This window comes from Lagopus leucura, unplaced genomic scaffold (genome assembly GCF_019238085.1).
Source record: "Lagopus leucura isolate 7727_CA_CO unplaced genomic scaffold, USGS_WTPT01 Super-Scaffold_73, whole genome shotgun sequence".
In the NCBI taxonomy this organism is placed as follows: Eukaryota; Metazoa; Chordata; class Aves; order Galliformes; family Phasianidae; genus Lagopus; species Lagopus leucura.
This window is the reverse complement of record NW_024962252.1, coordinates 40,956,276-40,982,132: the sequence shown is the minus strand read 5'-3', so window position 1 is coordinate 40,982,132 and position 25,857 is coordinate 40,956,276. Positions and strand designations below refer to the sequence as shown.

The following is a 25,857-nucleotide window of genomic DNA, read 5'->3' as shown; positions in this document are numbered from 1 at the left end:
GTTACTGTTTCTTGCACACTTTGTGTGAGAATACATGATGAGTATACTGTCCAACAAACCTGTTTGTGGACTTGCAACAGATTCTTATTAAGTGGGACTTTTGAAAGTGCTTGTACCTGCAGCTATTGGGGGTTCATACTTCAACACCAACGAGTAACTAGCCTGTAACTGACTGCTTCATGAGGTACTTCATTATTTTACATGGAAGTGTCTGAAAATCTGTTATTCAACCCTAACTTATATGGTACATCAGATCATTTCAGCATGAACAAAATAGGTAGATCAGACTGTATTACCTTGGCAGAAGCTTTCTATTTTAATATTCAAAGAAATAATCACAGTAGTAAAAGCAAATTTTATTTTAGGTAACTTTGTAGAAATGCTAATTTTGTCTCATGTAATAGATTAAAGAACAGTTTCCCACCCAAGGAAGCATCTGACTCCATTTATTCTTTGTAAAGAATCTGAATTACCTTCAAAAGCTTTGGGCATATATCATGAAGTGACATATCTGCACCTGTTTTTGTTTCCTACAGCTGGTGTATATGTTTTAGAGGAAAAACACCACAACAGGGAAAGTTTAGAAGTTAGAAGAATTGCTATGTAAAAGAATGTTGCTTTCATCACTTGTTAATTGCACTTTTCCAGGGAAGCCATCTTCACCTGTCACCCGGTAGTATGATTTGATGGGAGCCATCCTCCAGAACATCAAGAATGAACTCAGTTATGAGCATCACATTAAATCTGCTGATGGATTCCTCCTGCATGACACAGCTCTAAAAGGCTGGCTTAGTCTTAGATCTCCCTCATGTGGCAATGAAATCCAAGTCTATCATTTCAAAGCATTTTCTGGTGGCCTTTTTTTTTTTTTTTTCTTTCAGTTTATTTTGTTCCAACACTTTCTCCTCATTTCATGAACCTGTGTAGCATTTGGCAGCAGTGGCTTAAATTAAGCAGAAGAAAAACTGAAGAGTAGAACGTGTCCCAGTTTCCCAAATAGGGATCTAGTTCCCTAGTTTCCTACTGTCCCTCCTTTCTATCTTATGACTGAATTTCTCACCCAGGGCAGCCAGCTGGCTTGCTCTGCTGTACAGCAGTGCCAGGCAGACCTGTGATTGCCTTGTGTCCTGCTGTGAGGACTCCATGAGGCTTCCAGCAGCTAAATATGCCCTTATTCTTGCTCTGGGAGCTGTCCAGACAGAACCATTTCACTTTCTCTTTATTCTGTGGCTTCAACTCTACCATTTCCACTCCTCTTGGCCATACCTCTCATTCCACTCTCTGCCAGTGGGTTCTTTTGCCCAATAATATTCTCACTGTGGCAGTTCTCCAGCCTGGGAGAAAGGCTTTGAAAATTACAGAGGAAATCTAAACAAAGGCCTGTAAATCATTTGTCTTTTGCATCTATGCACAGCTTTTCCAAAGAGACTAGGATCCTGACAGCCTTATAGCAATAACAGTCTTTACCTTTCTCTCTTGATTAGAAACAAACTCAGCCTGAACTGTTTTCTGCAGTAGCTCCTTACCACCCCAGAAGGGTTATTAATAAGGTTAATATAGGAATATATACTGTAAGGACCTGATAAATCTGTGTTTATTCACTGTTCTGCTAGACTGACCCAAAGTCCTCTGAAATCAATAGATATTTTCCCTCTTTAAGTGACTGTGAATCAAGCAGTGTGATGGAAACAATTCACCAAATGTGTAATGTTATTCACTGTACTGTGTTGCTAAGACTCTCCATCTGAAATCTCTGTGTTTTATTGAAGATGATACATCCAAGCATACTCTACTGCTCTGTCTACAAGTAGATTTTTATCTTTCTTTCTTTCTATCTTGACCTGCAAACCTCATCTGTTGAGACTCACCACTATTAGACAGCAAAAGAGATGGCTTCAAAAACAGCAGAGGAAGCTGTTCCAAAGAAATGTAGTGAGAGAAAATCATTTCACACTTCCACCCTATGCACAACTGCACTACCAAGGCACAAGCTCTCAAGTAGTGTGCAAGTTCCTCTTTTTTGCTGAAATATCAATTGACAATGATATTATGCTTCAATTTTCTAACTTATTTCTCACTTTGTATAGGCAGATACTTACTCTAAGAAAAGATATTTTAAAAATATCCATGTTTGCATGCCTCTCCAGATCCCATATCCTTCCTTGCTATATGGGAGCAAGTTGTTCAACCTCTTGAGTCCTGTATTGATTTTTCAGCCTAATATGAATTTATTTTGTGAATGAAAACAATTTTAGATGGCCCTCAGTTTCTTATCATTTAAAAGAGAAAGTAGCACTTGATTTCTTTCTTTACCTGTTTACAAAATAGAGAACCAAACTAATCTACATAATGTGTCCAGCCAGTAATTCCTAATAGAGTAGGATTCTGATCTCAGCTACTGCCTAACCAGGCAGAAATAATGATGAGTGCTTTGCCTTCCCTCTACAGCCAAAGAAGTCCATGCACTTTTGTGGATTCCCATGTTGATGTTGCATCTAAATTTGTGGTTGGGTGGACCTCAGTGAGACAGATAAAAATCTCATTGCAATAAAAGAAAGAGAACAACAACAGTCAAACCAAACTGAAGCAACAACGTACCAAAACTAAGTAAAGCTGGAAGAGTCAAGCTGTTTATGTTTGCTAGAAACACTGTACAGATATAATTTGGAAATAGAGTAGAGGATCCTCTTTCTTTCTTAGTGATAAAATAGATGGAGCACATCATTGATGATATCATGGATGGAAGTAAAAACATAGAGGCAACATTAATGATTGTATTCCCACGTATTGTGCTGTTTGCTGTATACAGGTACACAGCAACAACAACAAAAAAAACCAACCAGAACAATTCCTGTTCTGAGTCAGTTAGGATCTTAATAAACATAGTAGACAAAAGAAGACATCCTTATTTTCCAGCTGAGTAACTGAGACACAAAGAGACAATTATTCACCCCAGATCATACAGGGGCATAAGGCAGAGTTAGGCAATTAATTCAGCATTTCACAAGATCAATCCAATTCCTTCATCTAAAAACTTCTATATTAGACTGCTTATACCTGCTGCATATTATTCTGCTAGATGCAATTCTCTGTCATGTAAAACAAACATGGGCTGTGATGACAATGTGTAAGTTCTCTGGGAGCAAGAATTTAGTTTAAAAGTAGATGATATTTAGCAACTGACATTTTATTTGGTAAATTCCTTGAATAACACATTCCTTAAACACACTGAAACACTGTATTTTGCATTCAGTCTGGACTCAAATAGAGGTCACTGCAATATGAGATCTAGGGACTCACTGTATTGTTGTTTACTGCCCAATTTTGCTTAGCAATACGTACATAAAGAACAGGGAAGAAGAAGGCAGAATAAGTTGCTACAGAATAAAGAAGGAAAATCACAATATCATCCTATTTGGGGAAGACAGAGATCTCATTTTTTCAGCGAAAAAAAAAGCCTTTGGTTACACTAACATTTCAGGTCTCATCAGTGACATCTCTGAAAACATGTTAGCCAGAGCAAATAGAACAGCCCTTCACATCTCAACAAGGCTGCTCTGCTCTCATACAAGCAGGTGTCTCTAAATGCTTTCCCAGTCACCAGAATTGAACACGGAACACACAAAGATACTTACATTAATTAAATACTAGAAAGACAAATAGCATGTTGTCTCTAGACATTACTGACTACCTGCAGTGAAAATAGCTTGCCTTAAATTACTATCAGTTTTCAGCATACGAGAACCTAATTTTAGTGTCTATCAATTTGAAGAAAAGCACATATAAAGAAAAAACTAGACAAATTCAACATGATAACATGTATAACAAGATTTGCTCAGTCTATCAAAAACTACATTGATTCTGGGTGAGTGGATGTTTCTGGTATTTATCTATGAGATGCTCCTTAGGGAAAAAGTACTTGAATGCATTCACCCAGCCAGGCTTAGCAGAAAAGCTAATGTCAGCTGATGGATTAGCTGCAGGAGCAGGGACCTAGCATCTCACGTTGAGACGTGCTAATGTACAACTCTGCCAGAAAAACAGTGCAGCACTAGGGCCAAGCTGACCACAGAAAACACATGGCAAACCAGTGCTACTTTCTGTTATCCATGCACAAATTCGTTTAAACTAAGAAAGAATGAACTCAAATATTACTGCAGTAATTGTGTGTGTGTGTGTGTGTGTATCACAACAGCACTCGTACGATTGTGGATGAAGTTTAGAAAGCTTATTTGAAATTTAGCTCATATACAGTATTTTCATTTCATGTGATTCAAAATTGTGCATTTTGGGAATAAGTTAAGCATCGCAAGCAACTGAAAACTACTTTTTTTTTTTTTTTTAAATTCAGAAAGAAACATTAAGTCTTTCAGAATTCACTTCCACCCAATTCACTACTTCTTATTCCCTACTTCTTATTATGTCTATGTGCAAAACGTGTCTTTCATATATTTGCAAACCAATATGGCTAAAACATTACTAGTATTTCTGCTTGAGTTTCTTGTGCTTTAAAGTAATCTTGTTGAAAAAACAGGTGCAAAAGAATTTTCTTGATGAGGAGCAAACAGTGCTCCTGATTTCATCATCTTCAATTGTGATAAGACAATGATGGCAGAAGAAAATATAAAGGAAGAAAAACTGTTCAGAAGGCAGTAAATTCAAGACTGGTTTGGGAGAGAGCAAGTCATTCTTCAGCACATAAATCATTGACTTTATGAGGGAAAACAGGAAGAATGGGTTTAAAAGAATCCCTGTATTACAGCTAGGGAACACTGCACTGGCTGACTGCCTTCTGCACAGGGAATTTCAAACAAGTATTTCTGACTGTCACAGATGTCCACATCCATGTTACCATTGCACAAGGGCAAAACAACATCCACACCGACAAAACCTGACAGATGTGAGTCTGTAGAAAAGTTCATACTGACAAAGAACACAATGATTTGCTAATTTTGGTTTTTCACTAAGCTATCATAATGATCATGACCACTATTGTAACTGGTTATGAAAATGCAAATTCCCTTTCACTTGATCCACTGAACTGGAAATAGTCAGAGAGAGCAGATTTCTCAGCTGTGGCACTCCAATTCCATTTGTATTTCACAGCAGTAGTAAAGACTGAATATTTTGGTAGGTAATGCAACTCCTAGCTCATGGCAACCTCGCTGTGCTTTCTGAATCTGGAAAAGGATATATATTTTTTTCTTATATGACTAATATTCACTGATGAACTAAAAAATGGAATAACTACCATTTCCCTTATCATGTCTAGAAATTCTCCACATTTTGACCAAAATGAATAAAGAAATCAAGGCCTATTAATTCAACTTTTAAACCCACTAGAGAAACAATCTCCTAAAAATTGCACTGATGAATACCCCATATTCTTGTCAACGCTCTCCATGCTCTCTAGTCAGGCAGTTCCCACCAATGCTTCATTCTAGTCAGTGGGTCTGTGCAGTCTGATGAATATCTCTGTCTTCCAAACTAATTCAGTTTGTAATGTATACTGCATAGCCAAACAAAGCAAATAATGGTTCCTGCACTGGCTTTTGTCTTTTCCCCTTGGGTAATTTCACACATGACTACCTGAGTGGACTGAGCTAATAGAGAAAAAGCCAAATTTCTCTCATTATCTTTTACATAGCAAACAGACATTTCCACTCAGTTTGATGAATTGATCTAGAGACTGAGTTTGTTTTCACACTGTTTTCTATTTTTACCTCAAATATTGTTCCCTACGAAATTCACTGTGAAGTTCAATGAAGATCTCTGTGACCCGGTGCAGAAGCTGCCCTGTGGGATGCACATACTCTCCAGTCAGCAGGAGTACCAGGTAGGGTGAATGCTCAGAGCAATGTTTCTGTTTGCATAACTGGATGTTATGGATACATTATTTTATTAATAGGGAAGCTAGACTATGCTAGTTGTTGGCTGGGACTGGAACTCAAACTGTTTCTGACAATTTTTGTTCTAGCCTGGGAGGGAGATGTTTCTGTTCACTCCTAATGGGAAGGAAGGGTTGCTCTGTTTGGGATTCCACATTTGTCCAGCTCTTTATCAGGATAATGATCTATTGGGTCAGCCTCAATTACTCTTCTCTGTCTTCAGATGTTAGAGATAAAGACCCAATCTTTGACTGATTACTGATCCCAGGTGAGAGCTATTGGCAGAATAACAACCTAGACTTTCCTAGGAAGAAATTATTTACTATCAGGGTGGTGAGGCACTGGAATGGTCTGCCCAAAGAATCTGCCTATGTCCCATCCCTTAAGGTGTTCAAGGCCAAGCTGGATGAGACACTGGACAGTCTGATGTAAGGGGTGGTAACCCTGCCCAGGGGAGGAGGTTTGGAACCGACTGGGCTTTAGGGTCCCTTCCAACCCAAGCCAATCTTTGATTCTATGATTTTAGGATCTTTGTCATATAAGAAATAGGGTCTATTACTCCAGTTTCATAAAAACCACATAGTGCCAAACACAAAGGTGTTGCTCACCCATTTAAGACTTTATATGTATGGCCCAATCCCTCAGGTCTTTAATCTACAGGTCCCTAGATGGGCAGAAAACAATAAGTTTTAGCATGTCTTCTGTATTCTCCAACTGCAGAAGACTGAATGTCTGAATAGAAGTGTTTGTTATCCTGATGAGAAAGATACCAAGAAGTGCTGGCTATCTTCACAGTTTAGTGACCTCCAGCTATTTGCAAGGCAAACTGTGAGGATATAGTCAAAAGTGATGACTTACAGCCCACTCTTGCCCTTTGAACTCAATTGTGATGCAAAGTGAAATTTGTAGCTAGTTCATCCACATCTTTTTTTCTTTTCTGTCCACTGACGGTTCCAGTGAGAAAGTTTTCAATGGACGAAGGATGCTTGAGCTGCAGGGCATACATATGTCTCAATCCATCATTGTTGCCCATAGCAGCCATAATCCAAAGCAAAAGGCATCAGATTCAACAACACTGAAGAACTGACATCAGCATCACTGTTAACTGGTCAAAGAAAGAAAAGAAGCCTAAGAAAATTTAGCCCCTGCCATTTCAAACACAAGAAAAAGACCATACTCCTCTACTCCTGCTGCCTGCTTGCATTCTCAATTTGCTACAATAGAGATGAAATATTGTCTGTTACTGTTGGTTAATCAACCCCTGCTTATACTTAATCACAACTGTTGCATACAAATTGTAATGTGAAGCAATCACACAATGCACTTTCTGCATTTTACACTGGACTCCTAAAGATCTGGCCCTTGTACTTATCTGTTTTAATGGAGATAAAATATAGTGTTTAGCATCTCCTGTTGTACAGCAGCACCCTCCTTTCTCTCATATGCTATTTACACCATTAACTATGCGCTGAGTGGAAAATGCCTAAAGATTCTAGAGAGCAATAAAAAAATGTTTTGGAATGGAAATATTTCCTTAGCTTAGTGTGACTTTTTTTTCCTCCTCCTGTGTAAGGATTGTCACGACTGTGTGCATCTCACCATCAGGGGCATTTGGCTGCCTGTGCTCAAGGCCAGCATACAGCCACGACAGGCCTCAGCAGAGACCTGGCACCATCCCTGGGAGCTGCTGAGGAGCTCTTTCTCTTGGTCATCACAGCTGCACCCCTCACTAGCCATGTGTTTGTTTTGCACATATTTCACACTGTTTTGCATAATTTCATACTTCTCCAATGGTATTATTAGAAAAACTTTACAGCAGACTGTCTTTTCTAAATTTGTGCCTGTTAGGACAAAATATTTGTCTGATATTGCTTATCTTACTTTAATGGATACTGGGGGAAGTGGAAACGCTGCTTTCTCTTCTGCTTCCCTTTGTTGCCTCCACCATTAGACTGGAGTAAAAATAAGCCTGTGTTCAGTATCCCGACCATATCAGCAGTCTCTCTAATTAAAAAGCACAAGGCACAATGAGTCCTGCAATCTGTTTTAATCCTCTACTATCTAGATAGAAAAGTGGTTTTTATGTGAAGTTAAAACACTTATATTACACTGCTGTAATTTCCTGTCAGCATTTTCACTGTGGTGCCTCATTTCTGGTTATTTTCTATCCATCGCTTTGCAAGAATATTTTAAGATAAGCTGTGGGCAGGGAGAAACCTACACTTATAAGAATAAAGAAGTCCACTTAACGATGAGTTTACTCTGTTCACTCCATGCAAATAGAAGACCATCAGACCATGACAAATTTAATCAGTCTATGCAGAAAAACAGCGGTAAAACACTTAACCTTTTAGCTCTTGTCCTCAATGTTAAAAGGAAGACCACAACAGAAACACTTAGAAAAATAAAAGTAGTTGTCACTCTCTACTTTTACCTCTCAACACTTTGCTGGCTGGTTTTATTGCCACGCCTTTCTGTTTTTGTGTATAAACATTCAATACAGTAGAAGCTGTCTGCTGAACTTGATTCTGTCCTACTGTATATGAGGCTAACTGTGTTTAAAACAAAGGTTACAATTCATTCAACTTGGATTCTTTGTTTATATTATTACGCTGAATCCTATTAATTTATTTGTGCGGTCATGCTCTTCCAGAATGGCATTCTTTTATCTCAGCTATACAAACTGGGTGCACTCCTGCTCAGAGAAACAAGGAATACGCAGCTGCATTTGCATTTAACATGAATGACTATGTAAGCTGTCTGGAGAGAGTGTGATGCTGCTATTTCTCATCAAGGTGCTGCATGGTCTGCTGTGTTTGCTGCAGGCAAAATCTTAGGAGCAACAAAAGCTCTTAACTGAGTCAACTCACCAGACAGGCATACCAGAATGAAAAAGAATGTCCTAAGCCATTGAATCCAATCCTTCATTGCTTTGTACAGCCAATCATACATCCAATTTGGCAAATATGCCCTGTCCTCTTTTAAGCACTGTTAGGGTTTTTGTCCTGCCCTTTAATCTCTTTGAAGTCTATCCATGAATCTCCCTGCTAATACACCCAAAAATCCCTCTGATTTCTATTCCAAATTTATACCTTCTCAGTTTCTACTCATATGTTCTTATGTCAGCGTTGGCCTTTAGCTCAAACAATGCTCATTTCCTTCCTGTGTATTTATAGATTAATTTACGTATGTTGACGTATTCTCTCTCAGTTTGAGGTCATAGATATGCCACTTATAACTGATTGTTTTTTTCAATTTGCATATACAGCATTTTTTTAGAGGATGTATGCTTATGCTGCCAAGGTTTTGAAGAACACAAGAGAAAAGGTCTGTCAGCCTTCTCAGGCTAATGCAAAATTTCCACATATACACTGAGCAAAGTGCTGTCCTACGAAAATAAGATGTCCTACAGCATTAGCATTTCTCCATTGTTACTAGAAATACCTAGACTAATGCATTTGGAAGCAACTATACCACAGTTGTGTTTGAACTCCTTCCATATGCTATCACAGATGTTCCCTAACACTTTGGGCTTCATAGCTTTCCTCAATGTCATTCAGTTCTTGTTGCATGATATTTCAATACTTCATTCTACTGAAGGTGCCAAAGCTATTGCTACATTCACTACATAAGTCCAGTCCTCAAACACACTCTCTGGAAACTTCATCAGCAAGTTCCCTCTGGCAAACTGTTTATGTTGGCATGTTATCTTGTCCTTCATCCTCATTAGTTGCTATCTTACTTACAATCTTTATAGTGCTAATCCTGTACTTAACTGATACTTTTATACACTGCACCACAGAAGTCTTACAGATTGAATCTACCATTTGTCTCTTGTCTAGGAAAATGTGTTAAGTTATGAGACAGATAAGATTTAGAGTGGCATGGTTTACCTTTTGTGAAACTGGTTACATTTTAACTAATTTTCCATTTATCTTCATGACCCTAATAATTTTTCCCTGGTGTCTACTTCTCATTTTGGTTTATTACGCACTTAGTAGATAATTCTTCCATCTATATTCCCTAGCTTGGAAGTCTTCAGATCATTCTATTCTCTTCCTACTTCCAATGCAGTAATTCTTATTTCTATTAATCACTGTGCATTGTCATTACATTTATCTCTCATCCTTACTGAATGCGACAGAGGGTTCCCATTTAGTTTTGGTCTCTGCTGTCTCTGCACAGTGAAACTATCCTGTTCACAGACAAGAACAGCTTTTTGCTGTTAGTTTAGCTTTCTTCTTTATTGCAAAGTTTGGTTTATCTTTTCTTGCAATCATTATTTAGTTCTTTTCCTTTTTACATGTACTGTATTAGTTTTTTTCTCAATTTCTAACATTTTTAAAGAGATTTTTTTTTGGTCCTTAAAGATGACAAAAAGAAGACTCTTGAAGACTTCCTAACAGTGACTAAAATATCCTACTGCTTGGATTGAAAGTACATATCAGTGAGATCTCCTGACTGATGTTATGTCTGTCTATTGGCCCATTCCTTTATTTCTGTAGGAAATACAAGGTCATTTTGAAACTTCAAACCTATCTGTCTGCAGCATACACTGATTTGGATGGCAGGAGGCACAACTGAACTAAGCACTTCATCCACTTAATCAAAATACCATTATTTTTTTTCTCCAGTAATTAGATTTCTTGCCACATTGTCAGAAGCTACTTAGGACACAAGCAAGTCTCTTCCATACCCCCTGGCTTGGGTAGTTGCCAGATTACCAAACCTTGCCAACCTTTCTATCTAGTTATTTTAAGTCCATTCATTTGCTTTTCCATGCTTTTCTTTCCAGTGGCAATGGAGAATGTGAATATGCAGACATAACCCTCAACTTCCTATTTTCTTTCCTAGTCACTTTTGGAAACAAGAAATTATTCAATTCCACAAGAAATCTCAAACTGTATAATAGAGGTATTTGTATTTAACTCTTACCCTTCACTTTCAAAGATCATTCTATCTCTGTTTTTAGGAAAATTCCAGCCCTTTTTTCTACTTCTGTTTTAAGTGGAAATAACATTCAATTAGTAGAATCATAACTTGGAAATCTTTCCTTGTGTTTTTTTTGTTTGTTTGTTTGTTTGTTTGTTTTTTGTTTTGTTTTTTTTTTGGTAACTGAAACATATTTAAGCTTTTGAATACTACTGCTGCTTTGTCAATTCATGACTTTTTTCAGCTGTCACCTCCGGACTGCAAAATATTGCTGAGGTAACCTGATGCTTTAATTGTACTTGTCAAAAAGAGTGCTTTACTTGGGAAATGCTAAGATTCTCATTTAATTTGATTTTTATGTTTTTCCCCACAACTATGCCTAAGCCTCTTCAGGTTTTTTTGTTGTTTTTGTTTGTTTGTTTTAATCATATTTATTGAGCTTTTCATTTAGAAAAGGTATGTTTCCATCCACCTCATAAGGATCCAGCTTAGTAGGATGTCTTCATTATATCTTTCTGTCTTCACTTTTTATTATAATAAAGTGTAAGGTAATATTAAAAAGAAAAGGTTAGAGAATGCACGTGTGACTGTGATTTAACCTCAGCAGGTAGCTCAACACCACACACCAGCTTGCTCACTGCTCCTAGCTGGGGTAGAGTAGAGAACAGGAAAGGTAAAAGTGCATGAATTTGTGGGTTGGGATGAAGACCATTTACCAAAGCAAAAGTAATCTGAAAGCAAAGCAAAACAAGGAACTGATTTCCTGCTTCCCATTGGCAGGCAGATGTTTAGACATATCAGGAAAACAGAGCTCATCACATGCAATGTTTTATTGGGAAGAAAAACGTCATCACTCCAAACATCCACCCTTGTCCTTTACCAAAGCTAATCTTACTGAGCACATGTCATGGGGTACGGAACACCCCTTTGGTCAGAGTCAGCTGTCCTGGTTCTGTCTCCTTGTGCACCCCCACAGGAAGACAGAACCAGGACTTTGCTGGCAGGACAGCACAGGGAACAGGAAAGTCCCTGAGTCTGTGCAGCACTGCTCAGCGAAGTTTAAAAACCCATGTTTTCCTCAATAACGCAAAATACAGCATTATACAAACATCTACAAAGAAAATTAACTTTTTCCCAACCAAAACCATGACAGTAGGTCAGATACGAGTGTTTTTGTTAGACTACTTTTGCTTTGGAAATTTATTTTTTTCTGTTTTTTTATGTTTTCTGTTATGTATTTCTATTACTCCTCCCAAATTTCATTTTTCAGTCCATGCTCATCAACACCTTCAAAACTCATATGGTTTTGCTGAAGATTTGCTATGCGGAAATTAATTATTTCCAATAGCAATTATTTCCAATGAAGATTTCTACTAATAAGTCTGCACTTCCATGCTCAGAAATTATGAACACTTCACCTTTACTTTCCACATGACTCATCACTACTTTTTCCAAAACACTATTTATTTCATTTAGGATATTACAATTAATCTTCATAATGTGATCTGTATATCAAAGATATCTTTGAACAACGTTTTCCATCTTTCGAAAGTCAAAACTAATTCAAAGCAATCTGAGGTGACAGTTACTTGTCTAAAAGTTCTTAAAGCCCACTGTTATTGCATTTGGCTTCTTGCATTTCTTTAAATTAACAATGGCAATATCCATTTATTAGCTCCCAATGAAAATGATGGATGGAGAATTAACTGCTAAACACACTGTTGCATGTCTCACCAGTATAACTATTGCTTTCCTCCAGCTGCTGTAGTGCTCTTATGTTTAGAGTGGGTGGGACTCCCTCTTCTGATTGAGGACTGCTGTAACTTCAAATTATAAAATGTAAAAGTGTTTAAATTACACTCAGGCCCCAGTTCTCTAAGCATTTTTCTCAAGTTCCCAAAACACTGCTCCTCTTTTCCCACTGCTGCCAACAAAGCACTGAAGATTTGGGGGTGACAGACTCGGTATTTTGCATGCTGTTGAAAACCCAGAACCTGTGAAGAACTGCCTTCTTCAAGCAGCTGAAGTATCTTTCTGTTTATTCATGCTCAACTCACTCTCAACGACAATTCTTGGAATTCTTGTTCAAGAAAATTAAAGTGGACTATTTTATAATCATAATTGAAAGTATCAACCATAAGTGTAAGGCCTTATAGAGAAATGTCAGTGTTGGAAACTGACAATCTTCCTCTTTATTTTGTATAAAAAATTGGAGGAAACAAATAGGTTTCATGCTAGGACTTAAAAACTTAATTTTTGTTTGAAAAATAGCAACTTCACATTATAAGGCAAGTAAATCACTTTCCCAGTGCCTTATGGGTCAGAGTACCTTAACAACTCATTACAAGCAAGCCTGACCATCAATTTTAGTAGATTGCAGAGATATACTGGCTATGTTCTTTCTCTGGGGACTGTCTGTGGATAGGTTGATTCTATATATTTATTTACTATAGTTAACACTTAAACTCTGTTTTCATTTAATGTATTTTGAGTAGTCAATATCCATTAGGCATTTTCCTATCCAATCTCACCAAAGGCAGAACTCAATCACGTAGTAATGTTTTTTTTCACCCTGACCTGCTGGATTGTCAAGTATAAACTATTTCCTACTTCATTCTGAAATTTGCTCTATTTAAAGATTACACGGGTCTCAACTAGACTTAAAACTTTTATACAAAAGAAAATTTACTGGTTTACCTTCCACATGCAGGTACTAAGAAAAGGTATGAATGCACTGAACTGAGATGTTCTTTTGAAACCGCAAACAAATCTTTTAACATTTTAATACCTAAGGTATGTAGGGACATGTGATACAAAATATTTAAGAAAGGATATAAAAATATTTTATTCAAATGTTACACGCAATGAAAGCAAGGGTGAAGAAAATGGAAGAAGGGAAGAAGCATTATGCTCATTTGACCACTGATTAAAAAAAAAGAGAAAAGAAACCATTACTGAGTTGATAGCCAGTTGTGGAGTAGAAAGGCACATAACGGTCCTGTTGTCAGTAAATACCATTAACTAGGCATTCACTAAGAACATCCAAATTATAAAGGCAAAAGAATATAAACCCATGCATGGGTAGGAAGATCAGATTCTTACTCTTCTTTCGTTGTAATTCTGAACTACTTCTCGCTTGTGTAAGCAAAAAAAAAAAAAAAAAAAAAAAAAAAACCCAAAACAAAGCCAAACCAAAATCCTAATCTGAAATGAAGTAAAACCCAAAGCTTTTTCAATACACCAAAAACTGTTATTTCTGAAACAAAGTGTGCTTGCTGGAGACTGGCAACTACTGACTGCAACTACTGGATTGTCTTCACGTCAGAAACCTGGGAGCCTTAAAAGCTTTTCCTTGGGGTTGCAGCCTGCCTAACATCAGACCTGAGATTGGTTCTCTGACTTTCAGAATCAACGAGCTGTGTAACTCATGCTTTTATGTGACTGACAGTTTTCAGTCCCAGAATATGTGGCTGAAAAGTCTGGAAACTATGTTCTGCTCATCCCATTAGATGAGCAGGCAAAACAGCACTCTGACTGGGAAATGCAAGGTTGTTTCATATTAAAAAGTATATATACTTTCATTTAGCATTTTTGTTTCGATAATTAGGTATTTCCAACAAAAATGCATTTTGCTGGGAAACTCCTAATTGGTTCTGTTGCATACAGACTTCTTACACGAAACAAAGAAGTTAAAAACCATCCCAACATATAAGTTCTGAAAACATCCCACATACCATTAAATGTACAATGAACTAATAATATCCAAACCAATAATATCGAAAAGGGAGCCTCCAACACACCTTCTGCAATACAAATGCCACATCTTTTGCGCTCTTTTTTGATAGGTCCAAAAGAGTGAATATTCATGTGGCACTACTCCTGGTCTGCTATCAAAATGTAACGTTGCAAAAAGAAGAAAATCTGTGTTAATGATGCAGTGTTTTCAGGGCAATGCTATAGCTGTGCTGCTTTGTTAAGCATCTACTGTCAGATTGTGCGAAATCTTGATAGGAGTAATTTTGCTTTCTAGGTTATACTCCCTTGTGTCATTTTAATTCAGAGGGTTTTTTTTTGTTCCATGCCATCCTCTACACTCAAAGAGTAAGCAGATGTTAGCCTTTAGATCCATATATACATACAAGTGTGACCAAAGACACTCCTTACATCCTTCTACCTCGAGGTAGCTATTCAAGTATGGATGCCTAGTTTTCCTACCAGAACTACTTTGTACATTATTGCAATTTGAGGGAGGGAATCCAGAAAGACAAACAAATTTAAACACATGTGAAGAAGTAGCTTCTGAAATGCCACCTAAATGAAAGAAATACACACAGTGTAACAGGAACTGAGTTGCTGAAAGACAGTCCTGCTGTAAGAAATTTCATACTCTGTATAAGAAAGGCAAATATGTGTTTAGGTTTGTGGACATTACCAGTGTCACAAACAATTATTTGGTAATGCGATTTCTCCTCATTATTATCAAAGGCTCAGAACCCTTCACCACAATAAAGGCCCAGTGAAATTAAATTCCATTCAAACAGAGAATTTATGGGTCAGGCAGATGGCACGTCTGATTTAATTGCGAACAACATCCTGAAGAACGTGACTGAGTAAGTATTGCTGTAAAAGCTAGTTGCTTGGCCTTCAATGCCTGCTCTGATTGAAATAATGATACATCATTAACAACACCACTGTCATAGTTTAAAATATGCAGGTGTCAATCCCCTAACAAGTGCAAGCAAAGCAAAGGCTCTTACTGACTTCAGTTTACACTTGCAGATGAGTTTAAAAGGACTGAGAATGTCATCTGAAGTATTTTCTCAGATTTGTCCAATGATTTGGAAAAATCTCTCATATTTATGGTAAAAGTAAAACCACCAAGTGAAAATAAAACTAATAAAGAATCATCTCCCAAACCATACTACTTCTACCTCCTGCTCCCAATCCACTTACATCATAATAAAAAACAGGACTGTTGGAAAGCATTATAATGTTCTTTAGAATTTTTCTTTAAAAGAAGATTTTCTTTAAATAATAATTTATGCAGATGACTATCGGCTTCTTTCAAATTGTTCACGTGCTGAAATAGAGCACACCAAGTTACAACAAAGCATGGTCTTTATCTCCACAGCCATTAAGCTGTGAAGCGCTTTTAAGAACATTCTTTGCATGGTAGACTTTCCTTACTTACGAAAGTGAATTAAAGGCCACTGAAGCCAGCAGAAAATCTCATACTGGATTCAGCAATCTTGGATCAGAATGGTAGAGAAGATACTTTTAAAAGAAGCTCCTAATTAGGAATTAAGGGCTTCTTCCTACTTCTCCTTTATTTCCAATGGGGGCCACAATCTCAGTCAAGCCTACGTACTTCCATAACTCATGTTGCTTAGGATCCATACAGAAAAAAATGAAATTGATATCTAGAGCCCCTCTTATCTATTATGATAAAAACCACTCTCCCTTACAGCTTGTTTCCAGATGCAATGGAAAGGTTGTCAGCTGCTCCCTTCCATTAAAGAAGCACTGCTGTTAGAACTGGCATTAAAAAGCTATTTCTGGATGCATCAATTAATGAATTTTCAACCAGCACCACTTCAGATTTCTAGTGCTGAAAGGTTTTAAGTATCATGTTTAATTGTGTAGCCAAATTCTTTGACAATGTTACTGTTCATGAGATATATGACTTCCTTATTATGAAATAAAAACTTCTTTTTTTCATTTGGAAATTATTACTATATGCAGAAATTCTGATTTTTTTTAATAGCTAAATCTTGGATAAAATAATGAATGATTTTGCCAAGGCAGAATACTGATGCAGAATCCAGATGCTGCCTGGATTGCTAGGTAATGATAAAACACAGTGTGACCTGCTAGTGCAGAGCATAATCAGTATGCATGCTCTAGTTGGTGGAAAACATAAAATGAGCTGCTTAGATCATTTAATGAGTATGCAAATTGCTTAGAATGACTAAAGCACAACATAAGCTTGCAAATGAAGACAATGAACTCTAAAAATTCACGTTAAAATAAAGCCAAGGCTAAGGATAAAATGCAAAAATTAACACATTCTAAGCTGAAAAATAATAGTTACATTAAGGATCCAATCCCTTACAGCTGGAGAGTTGGCCCTGAATTTCCCAACAGCTCTGGTATTAGTGTACTGCCAACAAATAAAGGCTATTTCAGCCTCTGACAAAGCAAGGGCTGTTCTGTTACTCAGAATTTGAAATTTCCTGCACACTATGAGTAGACACCCTTATACATGGCATATCTCTCACTGCATCCCCCTGTTTGGTTTCAAAGCTGATTATCAATTATACATATTTACCATAAGTACAGGTGAAACCCAGCCAGCAAAACAGACCCTAAGCTCTGCTGCGCAGGTTCATTCTGCACACTGGGAGGACACTGGACGCTTCTCCTGCCTGTGTTTGGTGGGAATGAGTCTTATGCAGGCTGACTTCAGTACTGCTGGGACCACTGATTTTCATAGGGATCAAGAAACCAAAAAATGAGCTTGAAAGACATGAGATGAAGATGGATGCTGTGTTGGTATAGGATGAAATAATAATAATAAAAAATCTTTGTTTTAGGGCTCTGATTGCCTTTGTTTTTCAAAGCAGGAGATCGTTTAATTGTGCTTAAGAAGAAGGTGAAATGAGAAGAGACAGCTAGAGAAGTTTTGAACATTAAAATTGCATAAAATATATAACTGTGGTGAGAATTAAAAAAAAAGAAAGATTGAAGATGATGGAATGTTTGTTAAACTCTACTGCGTTAGCCAATACTCAGCCACCAAACAGGCCAAATATCTTTTCCCATCCAATGGAATATTTGAACTCAGTTACTGATTTAAAAAAAGATCTAAAAACTGAGCTGTAATTCGGGTCTGCAGATAACCTTAAGAATGAGTCACTACAATCTAGTTAGTATCCATCTTAAGTTGAAAGTCATAAATCATTATGTTTAAATACAACAGCTTCTTGAACAAATAACATATTGAATGATGAACTTATCACCAGTGCTGTGTCAGGTTAACATACTTTATTCATAACTTCTACAGGCCTGAAAACTGCTCAGTACAATACAAAGACACTGGCAAACAGGATGAAGGATATAAAAACCAGCTGTCCTTTATGCCATGATGTTGCAAGTCTGTATAATCAAAGATAAAATGCTAACCAATCAAAATACTTCAAATGCAATCTCCTCAGTTTGGTTTCAAAGGCTCTGAAGCCCACTTAAATTTCCTGTGTTTTCCATGGATTTTCATAGAGTTACTGCTGCAGACGCAATAAACTTGTTCATTGATAGAAGTAGCAGCACAGGGAATAACTGTAACTGTTTCTGGTAAGCCTCATAAAATAATATTCTGCAAGGGGCACTAAACCACTCAGTCGATCCTAATTCAGCATAAAACCTTTTGCTTTCTAGTGAAGTGGGACTTTGCGCATTGGTCAGCACAGCAATAAGCAGAAGGAGCTCTGCATTTGAAGGCGACATACAGCTGGGCTGGGAATGAAACAGCTTTTTTGAAGGTAGAAAACTAGCAAGAGTACACAGTCAAAGGAGGTGAACAAGTTTAGTTAGTTTAACATATGAGACTTTGTTCTTGAGTGCATAACATCACATAAAATGATATCTGATAGCAAACCAAAAAGAAAAGAAATGATCTGTCTAAGGATAAAAACATAGTAACTAAAGAAGTGATCAGATTATTAAGTAGAGTTTTAACTCTGGATACTCTCTCTAAATATAGAGTCTGTTTTTAACTTTTCTCTGCAATTTGAGTTTGAAGGGCATGAAGACAGCTCTGACAGCTCTGGAAGCTGATACTACATTTCAGGTAAAGGTCTTTCTGTCAAGTTCTAACAAAGGTCTTCTCCTTATCTGCACTTCAGCTAGGGAGAACAAAGGAGACACACGAGTTACACAGATTAAATACAAATGAAGAACAAAGTAGACACACACAAGTTATACAGATTACATACAAATAACAAATACAAAACATGAATGAAAAAGTACATAAAATGTTAATATTTATGGAGTAATGTTTACCAAAGAATTTGAGAGACAAGAGCATTTCACAAGTTGATAATGATATAGGGCCCTTCCTGCTTCAAGAGCGGAAGGGACTAACTCAGGAAGGATGAATTTTCTCTGGATAAGAGGAGGACAGAGGAACAGGTGGTCCAAACTATGAGGAAAGAATTAAAGACTATTGCTTGTTTTGACTAGAGAATTAGGGGCTGAGAGATGATAATACTGCTCTTTGTTATCTATCAATGTAAAAATGTGAAGGAGATAGAGGTGTTCTTCACGCAAAGGATATTCCTGACCCAATCCATGAGTGGAATTTTACTTTTGCAAAATTGACTTTTTTTTGGTCATGTTTAACAAATCTGAGCAGAAAATCATCCCAAACATACTGCCTTTCAAGTCTCTCCCTCTGAAAGACTGATTTTGTTAAAACACCACTGCTACTATTTGCAGAGTTAAATTTGTCTGTCTTTTATCGTGTAGTATAAATATCCTTCTTAGAAATACTTGACTAAAATCACCTATTTTATTATGATTATCAAATATTATTAGCGGGGGCTTATAATTCTCAGCTAATACCTAATTTTGAATATTCTGGATTTAAAGTATGGGGCAGAACCAAATCACCATGAAGAAGACCTGTAAAGCAGCAGAGAACATTTGCATCTCAGTTTCTGTATTTGCCTTTCTTCTGTCTAAAGAAAAGAAGAAGCAATGAAGAAAAAGGATTTTGTTTGGGACTGCAAAGATTTCAATTTTCTCTGTCTCTTTCAAATTCACACAGGTACCATTAGTATTACAAAATCTGATTCGTCTTGATTAAGTAATCAGTATTTTTAGGCTTCCATTTACCTAACACTCACATTGGCCACTAATTTAGCTAACAAGTAACCTCCCTCTTACACACAAATGAGATAGTATGAAGCAGTTGTCTCCAGCATCCTGGTGCCACTTTCATATAATGGTCACTGTAGGGCTGCTCATTAATAATGCAGTACAGTCTCTTGCAAATGGAGACCAAATGTGTGGTTGTACAAAACAACCTTTTAAATATTAGAGGAACCGAGAGATAAAAGTTTAACTTCAACATAAATCTGCTGCACATTTTGGCATTTTAATGCTGAAAGGCAAGACACTGATTTGGCTGGCTGTAATTCATGGACAGTTGTGAGTCATAATTTCAGAATCGTTATGAAATGAAACAAAGCCTCTGTACCTCAAGTGATTTAACAGCTCATCCTAATTTGGCGTTGTCTGCAAACTTACTTTATATACATTTCAATCCTGCATCCAAGTTATTTGTGAAAACATTGAAGGGAATGGCTCTAAAATGAAGCTCTGTGGAACTCCACTACTGACTGGCCACCAGCCTGACGTAACTCCATTTACTTCAATCTTTTGAGCCTAACACATCAGCCATATATATATATATTGATATGATATGATATATTTGTCTAGCTGTACACTGAGGATTCTGTCCAGAAGGATACTATGAGGGACAGTAGAACCACAGAATCATATAATTGTTTAGTTCAACTCCACTGTCATGGGCTGGGACATTTTCCATTAGACCAGGCTGCTCAAAGCCCCATCCAACTTGGCCTTGAACATTTCCAATAACGGGGCATTCACAACTTCCCTGGGCAACCTGTTCCAAAGCCTCACCACTCTGATAGCAAAAAATTTCTTTCTAGTGTCTAACCTAATCCTAAATCTACCCTCTTAGTTTAAAGCCATTATCCCCTGTTCTATCAATACAGGCTCTTGTAAAAAATCCCCCTCCAACTTTCTCGTAGGCCCTACTTAGGTACTGAAAGGCCGCTATGAAGTCTTCTCATCTCCACATTGAATGGTAGAAGCTCTTCAGCTCACCTTCATAGTTCTGCACTGCTATTTGTACAGGCATACAGCTATTACACAAATGCACCTATCATTTGCACATACCTTGTAGTGGAAGAGGAATAATCCACAGAAAAGGCTGTATAGGTCAGCTGTGAGTAGGGAGAGGTTGACAGCAGTAGCACTGGTCTTCTTTATGACCACTGGCATAAAGCTGTAGAGGCCAAACATACAGGCACTAAAGCCGACATACAACAAGCCTGCAGAAGAAAGACAACAAGAGTGACCTTTCACAGCCTGTAGACATGACTTATGCTGGAGGGAATAAGGATCTATTTTTACAAAAGAATACTTTTTCAAAAAAATATGGATTCAGATTATTAAAAGGCATATATGTAAATATGTATGTATTTGTACACTAGGAGCATTATCCTAAATATATATGAAAACTAGAGAAAGTCACATCTATTCAGTATTGAACATTTGGTACGCTCCCTGTGATTCCCATAACAGCAGTGCTGTTTTAAATTGGTGCCTTATATTGCTAGCAAATATCCCAAATTCAACATAAATTCAGGTGAAATTACATATTCAGACATATCAAATCTAGTCTTTTAAGAAACAACTGTCCCCAGAAGCCACTGAGTTCCACTGATTGGAGGGAGCACACAGCATTTTCTAGGAATCAGCCCACAAGATGTATGCAAAAGTACTTTCACAGTAGTTAATAAACCAACAGATAAACATGTGAGGAGAGCACTCAAGTCAGTTTTGCACCAAACTTGACAAATCATAGTTTTGTGCCTCCATTCCCTACTACTTGTTGTCAGACTTCCTTAATAAAGCTTTCTGGTGCTGAGACTGCTCCTTGCTACGTGCTTACAGAGTGACTCACACAATTAGATTGTTAGAGGCTAATATAATAAAAATATATTACAGTGAAAATCTAATTTCATTTTAAAAACTAAATAACTAACTAAATGACTTACTGGGAAAGAATTCATCCCTTCAGTTATTACTTGATAAATCCCAAGGCAAATAAATCAATGAGAAGTTAAAAAAACAGCAAACACTTCACTCATCTGTTATAATGCAAATGATAATTCTTAGGCTGATATATGCTGCAGAATTCCCAGCTGGTGTATGCATGAACCTAAATTTGGACACATGCCAGCTTTTCAGAGCACGTTATTGACTACATGTTGCAGAAAATCTGATTGCCAAAGTCCTGAAAGGAATTAGTAGAAAATAAAAACATAAGCATAAAACAAAACCCAAAGTCCTCACAATGTTCCACATAGTTAAAAACTCTTTAGAAAAGCCATCTAAAGGACAAAATCAACTGTGATAGCTTTAATTCCTCTGAAGCATTTGAACTGAAGTGTACATTAACCTGAAACAAATACAGCACTCAGGAAACGTCACTGTCCATATATCAGTTTCTATGGCATGATAACAAATTAGCATTTATATTCAGAATGTGTATAACCATGGAAAGAGCTGCTTTTATTAAAAGGTAGCCATTTTTTAAGGTGCACATTGTATATAGCAGAGTTGCTTTATACAAAATCTGGAATTCTTCTGCAGTAGTAGATTGCATCAAATGGAGCACAGTTTTGATCAATGAGAAATTGTATGCAGATGACCACTAAGTTGGCTTTTCTTTCAGTCTTAACTCAAGAACAGGCCAGGCAAAGAAACCATTCTGTTCTCTGTCATGGTTTAACCCAGCAAGCAGCTAAACAGCACAGCCATTCATTCACTCACACCCCCTCCTCCCAGTGGATACAGGAGAGAACTAGGAAAAAAAAAAGTAGTAGAAGTCCTGGGTTGAGATAAAAACTATTTGCCAAGACAGAAAAAGAAGAGAGAAATAATAGTAATGATAATAATATATAGAAAACAAGCAATGCACAACACAATTTCTCACCACTTGCTGACCAATGCAGTCAGTTCTTGAGCATTGGCTGCACCCCCAGCCAACTCCTCTCAGTTCTGTGCTTTTTTCTCATGATGCCACTTAGTGTGGATTATCTCTTTGGCCAAACTAAAATGTCCTTGACTCTGTACAGCACTGCTCAGCTAAAACATCAATGTGTAATCAACATTGTTTTCCTCTCCTATAGCCAAAATACAGCATCACATCAGACTCTATGAAGAAAATAACTCTGTTTCAGCTGAAAACAAGACAGTTTTCAAGTCAGCATTCTCAAAGTACAGTCTGAAAACCACCAGCTGGCCCACCAAGCCCGTTAGTCCTTTCGGATTTAACAGGCATATTCAAGTGTTTTGAAGGGTTACACTCTCAATTAAAGTATAGTTTTATACTGCTGTCTTGGTGTTCATATTCTTTGGCAGGCAGTTATATGCATTCCACAGGTTGCTTTTCCAAAGGGCATTTCAATATCAGTGGAAAGCTTTTTAAACGGTATTTGTCTTATCAGAGGTAAAAGTAAAGTGGCATTTTACTTACAGTGTAAAAATGCAAGCAATATGCACCAGATAGATAGCATCTATTGGTGACAATAATCAAGATGGAAGTAACGTATGATTTTCAGAGAGCGTTTCTAGAAGCCCAGTTTTCACAACAGAAATATGTTTTAATTCAAAGGCTTTCAGTCTCAGCTTCCTTGAGTGCCACTGCAGTGCTAATGGCAACCTTGGGAATCACCACTAGTGCTGAAGACCCAAATGCCAGAACATGTGCCTAGCCAGGCACTGAATCACCACCTGAAGCAGGCATGGGAAAGAAGGAAACTGGAAAGTTAGAAGGTGCTTCTGCAATGATCTGCTCATGAACTTAGCTATTTTAAGCCCTGATAAATTCATCATTCAGAACTGCATGCTTTGAGATACTGTCCTGGTCTGAAGGATTAATGTGTATGAAAGCGGCTGTGGGTGGGATTTGCTACACTTAAGTCTGGACACATACTGGGGGTTGGTGCCCCGTGAGGAGATTTGGAAGTTTTAGGGTGCTGGTTGTCTAACCTCTTTTAAACACCAGCTTTAGCACAGTATGATTTGTGTCATGCCTAATTCTTTCTGCTCGTGAAAAAGATTCTGTCCAACTACATCAGTTATCCACATCCCAGATGTCTAAAGCTGGTGCAAGGAATCCTATCTTTACTTTCAGCGCTCTTCCTGATGAGCAATGTCACCACTTTTGCATGGTTGAGAGCGAGTGTGTGGTGAAGGTCAGAACTGGGAACACAGGATCATAGAATTGTGGGGCAATTCAGGTTGGAAGAGAGCTCAATGGTCTCAAGTTCAACCCCTGCTTATACCAGACTCAGCTGTGAGATCACACAAAGTTGCTCAGGGCTTTGTTCAGACTGACCGCTAATGTCAGCACAACCTCCCTGGGTAACTTGCTCCACTGCCTGCCTGCTGTCAGTGTGAAAAAGGTTTTCTTCTTATCCAGCTTGAATCCATTATTTCAATTTCTTCTTGTTGTCTATCCTCCTTCCATTGCATTATGCTCTGCACTAATGTGAAGACCTTGGCTCTGTCCTTCTAACAGCCTCCTTGTGTATAGCTATTTGAAACTTTCTCTTCTGCAGGCTCAACAAGTCCCAGTGCCCCAGTATATCCTTACATGTCTTAAGATAGGGCATCTTCACAGAAACAAGCAAGACCTACCCCCATGGACTACTCTAAGGAGTCCCAACAAGACTAACATGCCTTGGGAACTTTTCTTTCAGCTGAGTGTGTTGTTGTATGTTCCATGTTCTAGACCTGACATTTTTAATCCAAAAATTATTGTTTCCTTGCATGAAATTGAATCAACCGTTCTTTTTACACTGATCCTTTGAAGTAAAGAGTATTCAAAAGCATTCAGAGCTTCTGTAACATGGAACACCTCCCAGGATCATCAAACTGGCTTTTTGAACAAAAGGGTTTTTTGTTTATTCGTTATTATTTCATGTGTTATTCTACAATCATGTCCTGGGCTTCCTTTAAACCGCTCAATTGGCATGATATAATCATTCTCTGTTCAATGAGATCCTCAGCAATTATTAACATTTAAACCTTTGAAGATTTAAATAGAGCTACACTGATTTATACTAACTGCAAAGATGATACAATGTATGGAAGGAATTTCAAAAATTAAAATCATGAGGGCCCCAGTCTGTTTTAAGCACATTAGACAAAACAGATCATAGAATCATAGAATTGCTCAGGTTGGAAAAGATCTTAAAGATCATCGAGTCCAACCGCAACCTAACCATACTACCCGAACTCTAACAAACCTCTGCTAAATCATGTCACTGAGCAAATTGGTTGGCTTTACATCTTTGTATTCCAAATTCATTTGCATTTTGCATCAACTGAAAGGTTGCTCGTACATTCTTCATGACACAATTATGGCAGATGGCAATGGGCCACCTTGAGTTATTTATTAGGTTGCCTGCTGTGACTTTAACGTCGCCATTGAGAAGGCTGGTGATTTAATTCTGTTGTTCTGCGGGTTTAAGTATGCTATAGTAGATAACTACTTGGGACAACGCTGTGAACACCCTGACATAGATTTGTCAATAACTACTTGACAGTTTTGTATCACTGTCAATACAATAGAAAGCACAACAAGTAGGTGTGTAGGAAGCCAGAAAGAACAAAAAAAGATGCAATTATTGCAAATTCATCTGTGTTTAACTACACAATTTTTACATATATGATGACCTTGCTAAGATGGTCTCATTGACTAACTTTTGATGACATTTTAATGTCATAGACAAAATTTTATTTTAATGGCACATTCCACTGATACTGAGATACAAAAGAACTCCTAAGAAAGTATATATGACATTTACATGTATAGTAAGTAAACTCATGATGGCCCTTGCTAGTTCCATTGGTATCAGATTAACTATGTCCCTGAGGACATAACTGCACTGCTGCAGTTATGCTAACAACTGCAGTTTAAAGAAGGACAATACATTTACAGGATGCAGTTGAGCATAGTTCTCCATAGACAGTGTAATTGATGCCATCTAGTACTACAGCACAACCATCAAATCTCCTATATGGAATATTTTATGGAAGATGCACTCTTTTTAAATAGGATGATGAGAGGAAATGTTGAAGTCTGTTTAAAGAAAACAGTAGTGAAATCCAAGAGTTGTATTTCCTATTCTCAGGGATTCCCATGTAGTCAGTT

The 25,857-nt window shown here is 37.5% G+C and overlaps 1 protein-coding gene across 1 annotated transcript in view; it reads right to left on the bottom strand.

Annotated features, from left to right (window-relative positions):
- SLC35F1 (solute carrier family 35 member F1) overlaps positions 1 to 25,857 on the bottom strand; it is a 232,019-nt gene that overhangs the window by 4,976 nt on the left and 201,186 nt on the right. The window contains exon 7 of the mRNA XM_042895264.1: positions 20,805 to 20,959. Coding sequence (XP_042751198.1) covers positions 20,805 to 20,959 — 155 coding nt within the window. The remainder of the gene's footprint in view (positions 1 to 20,804; positions 20,960 to 25,857) is intronic.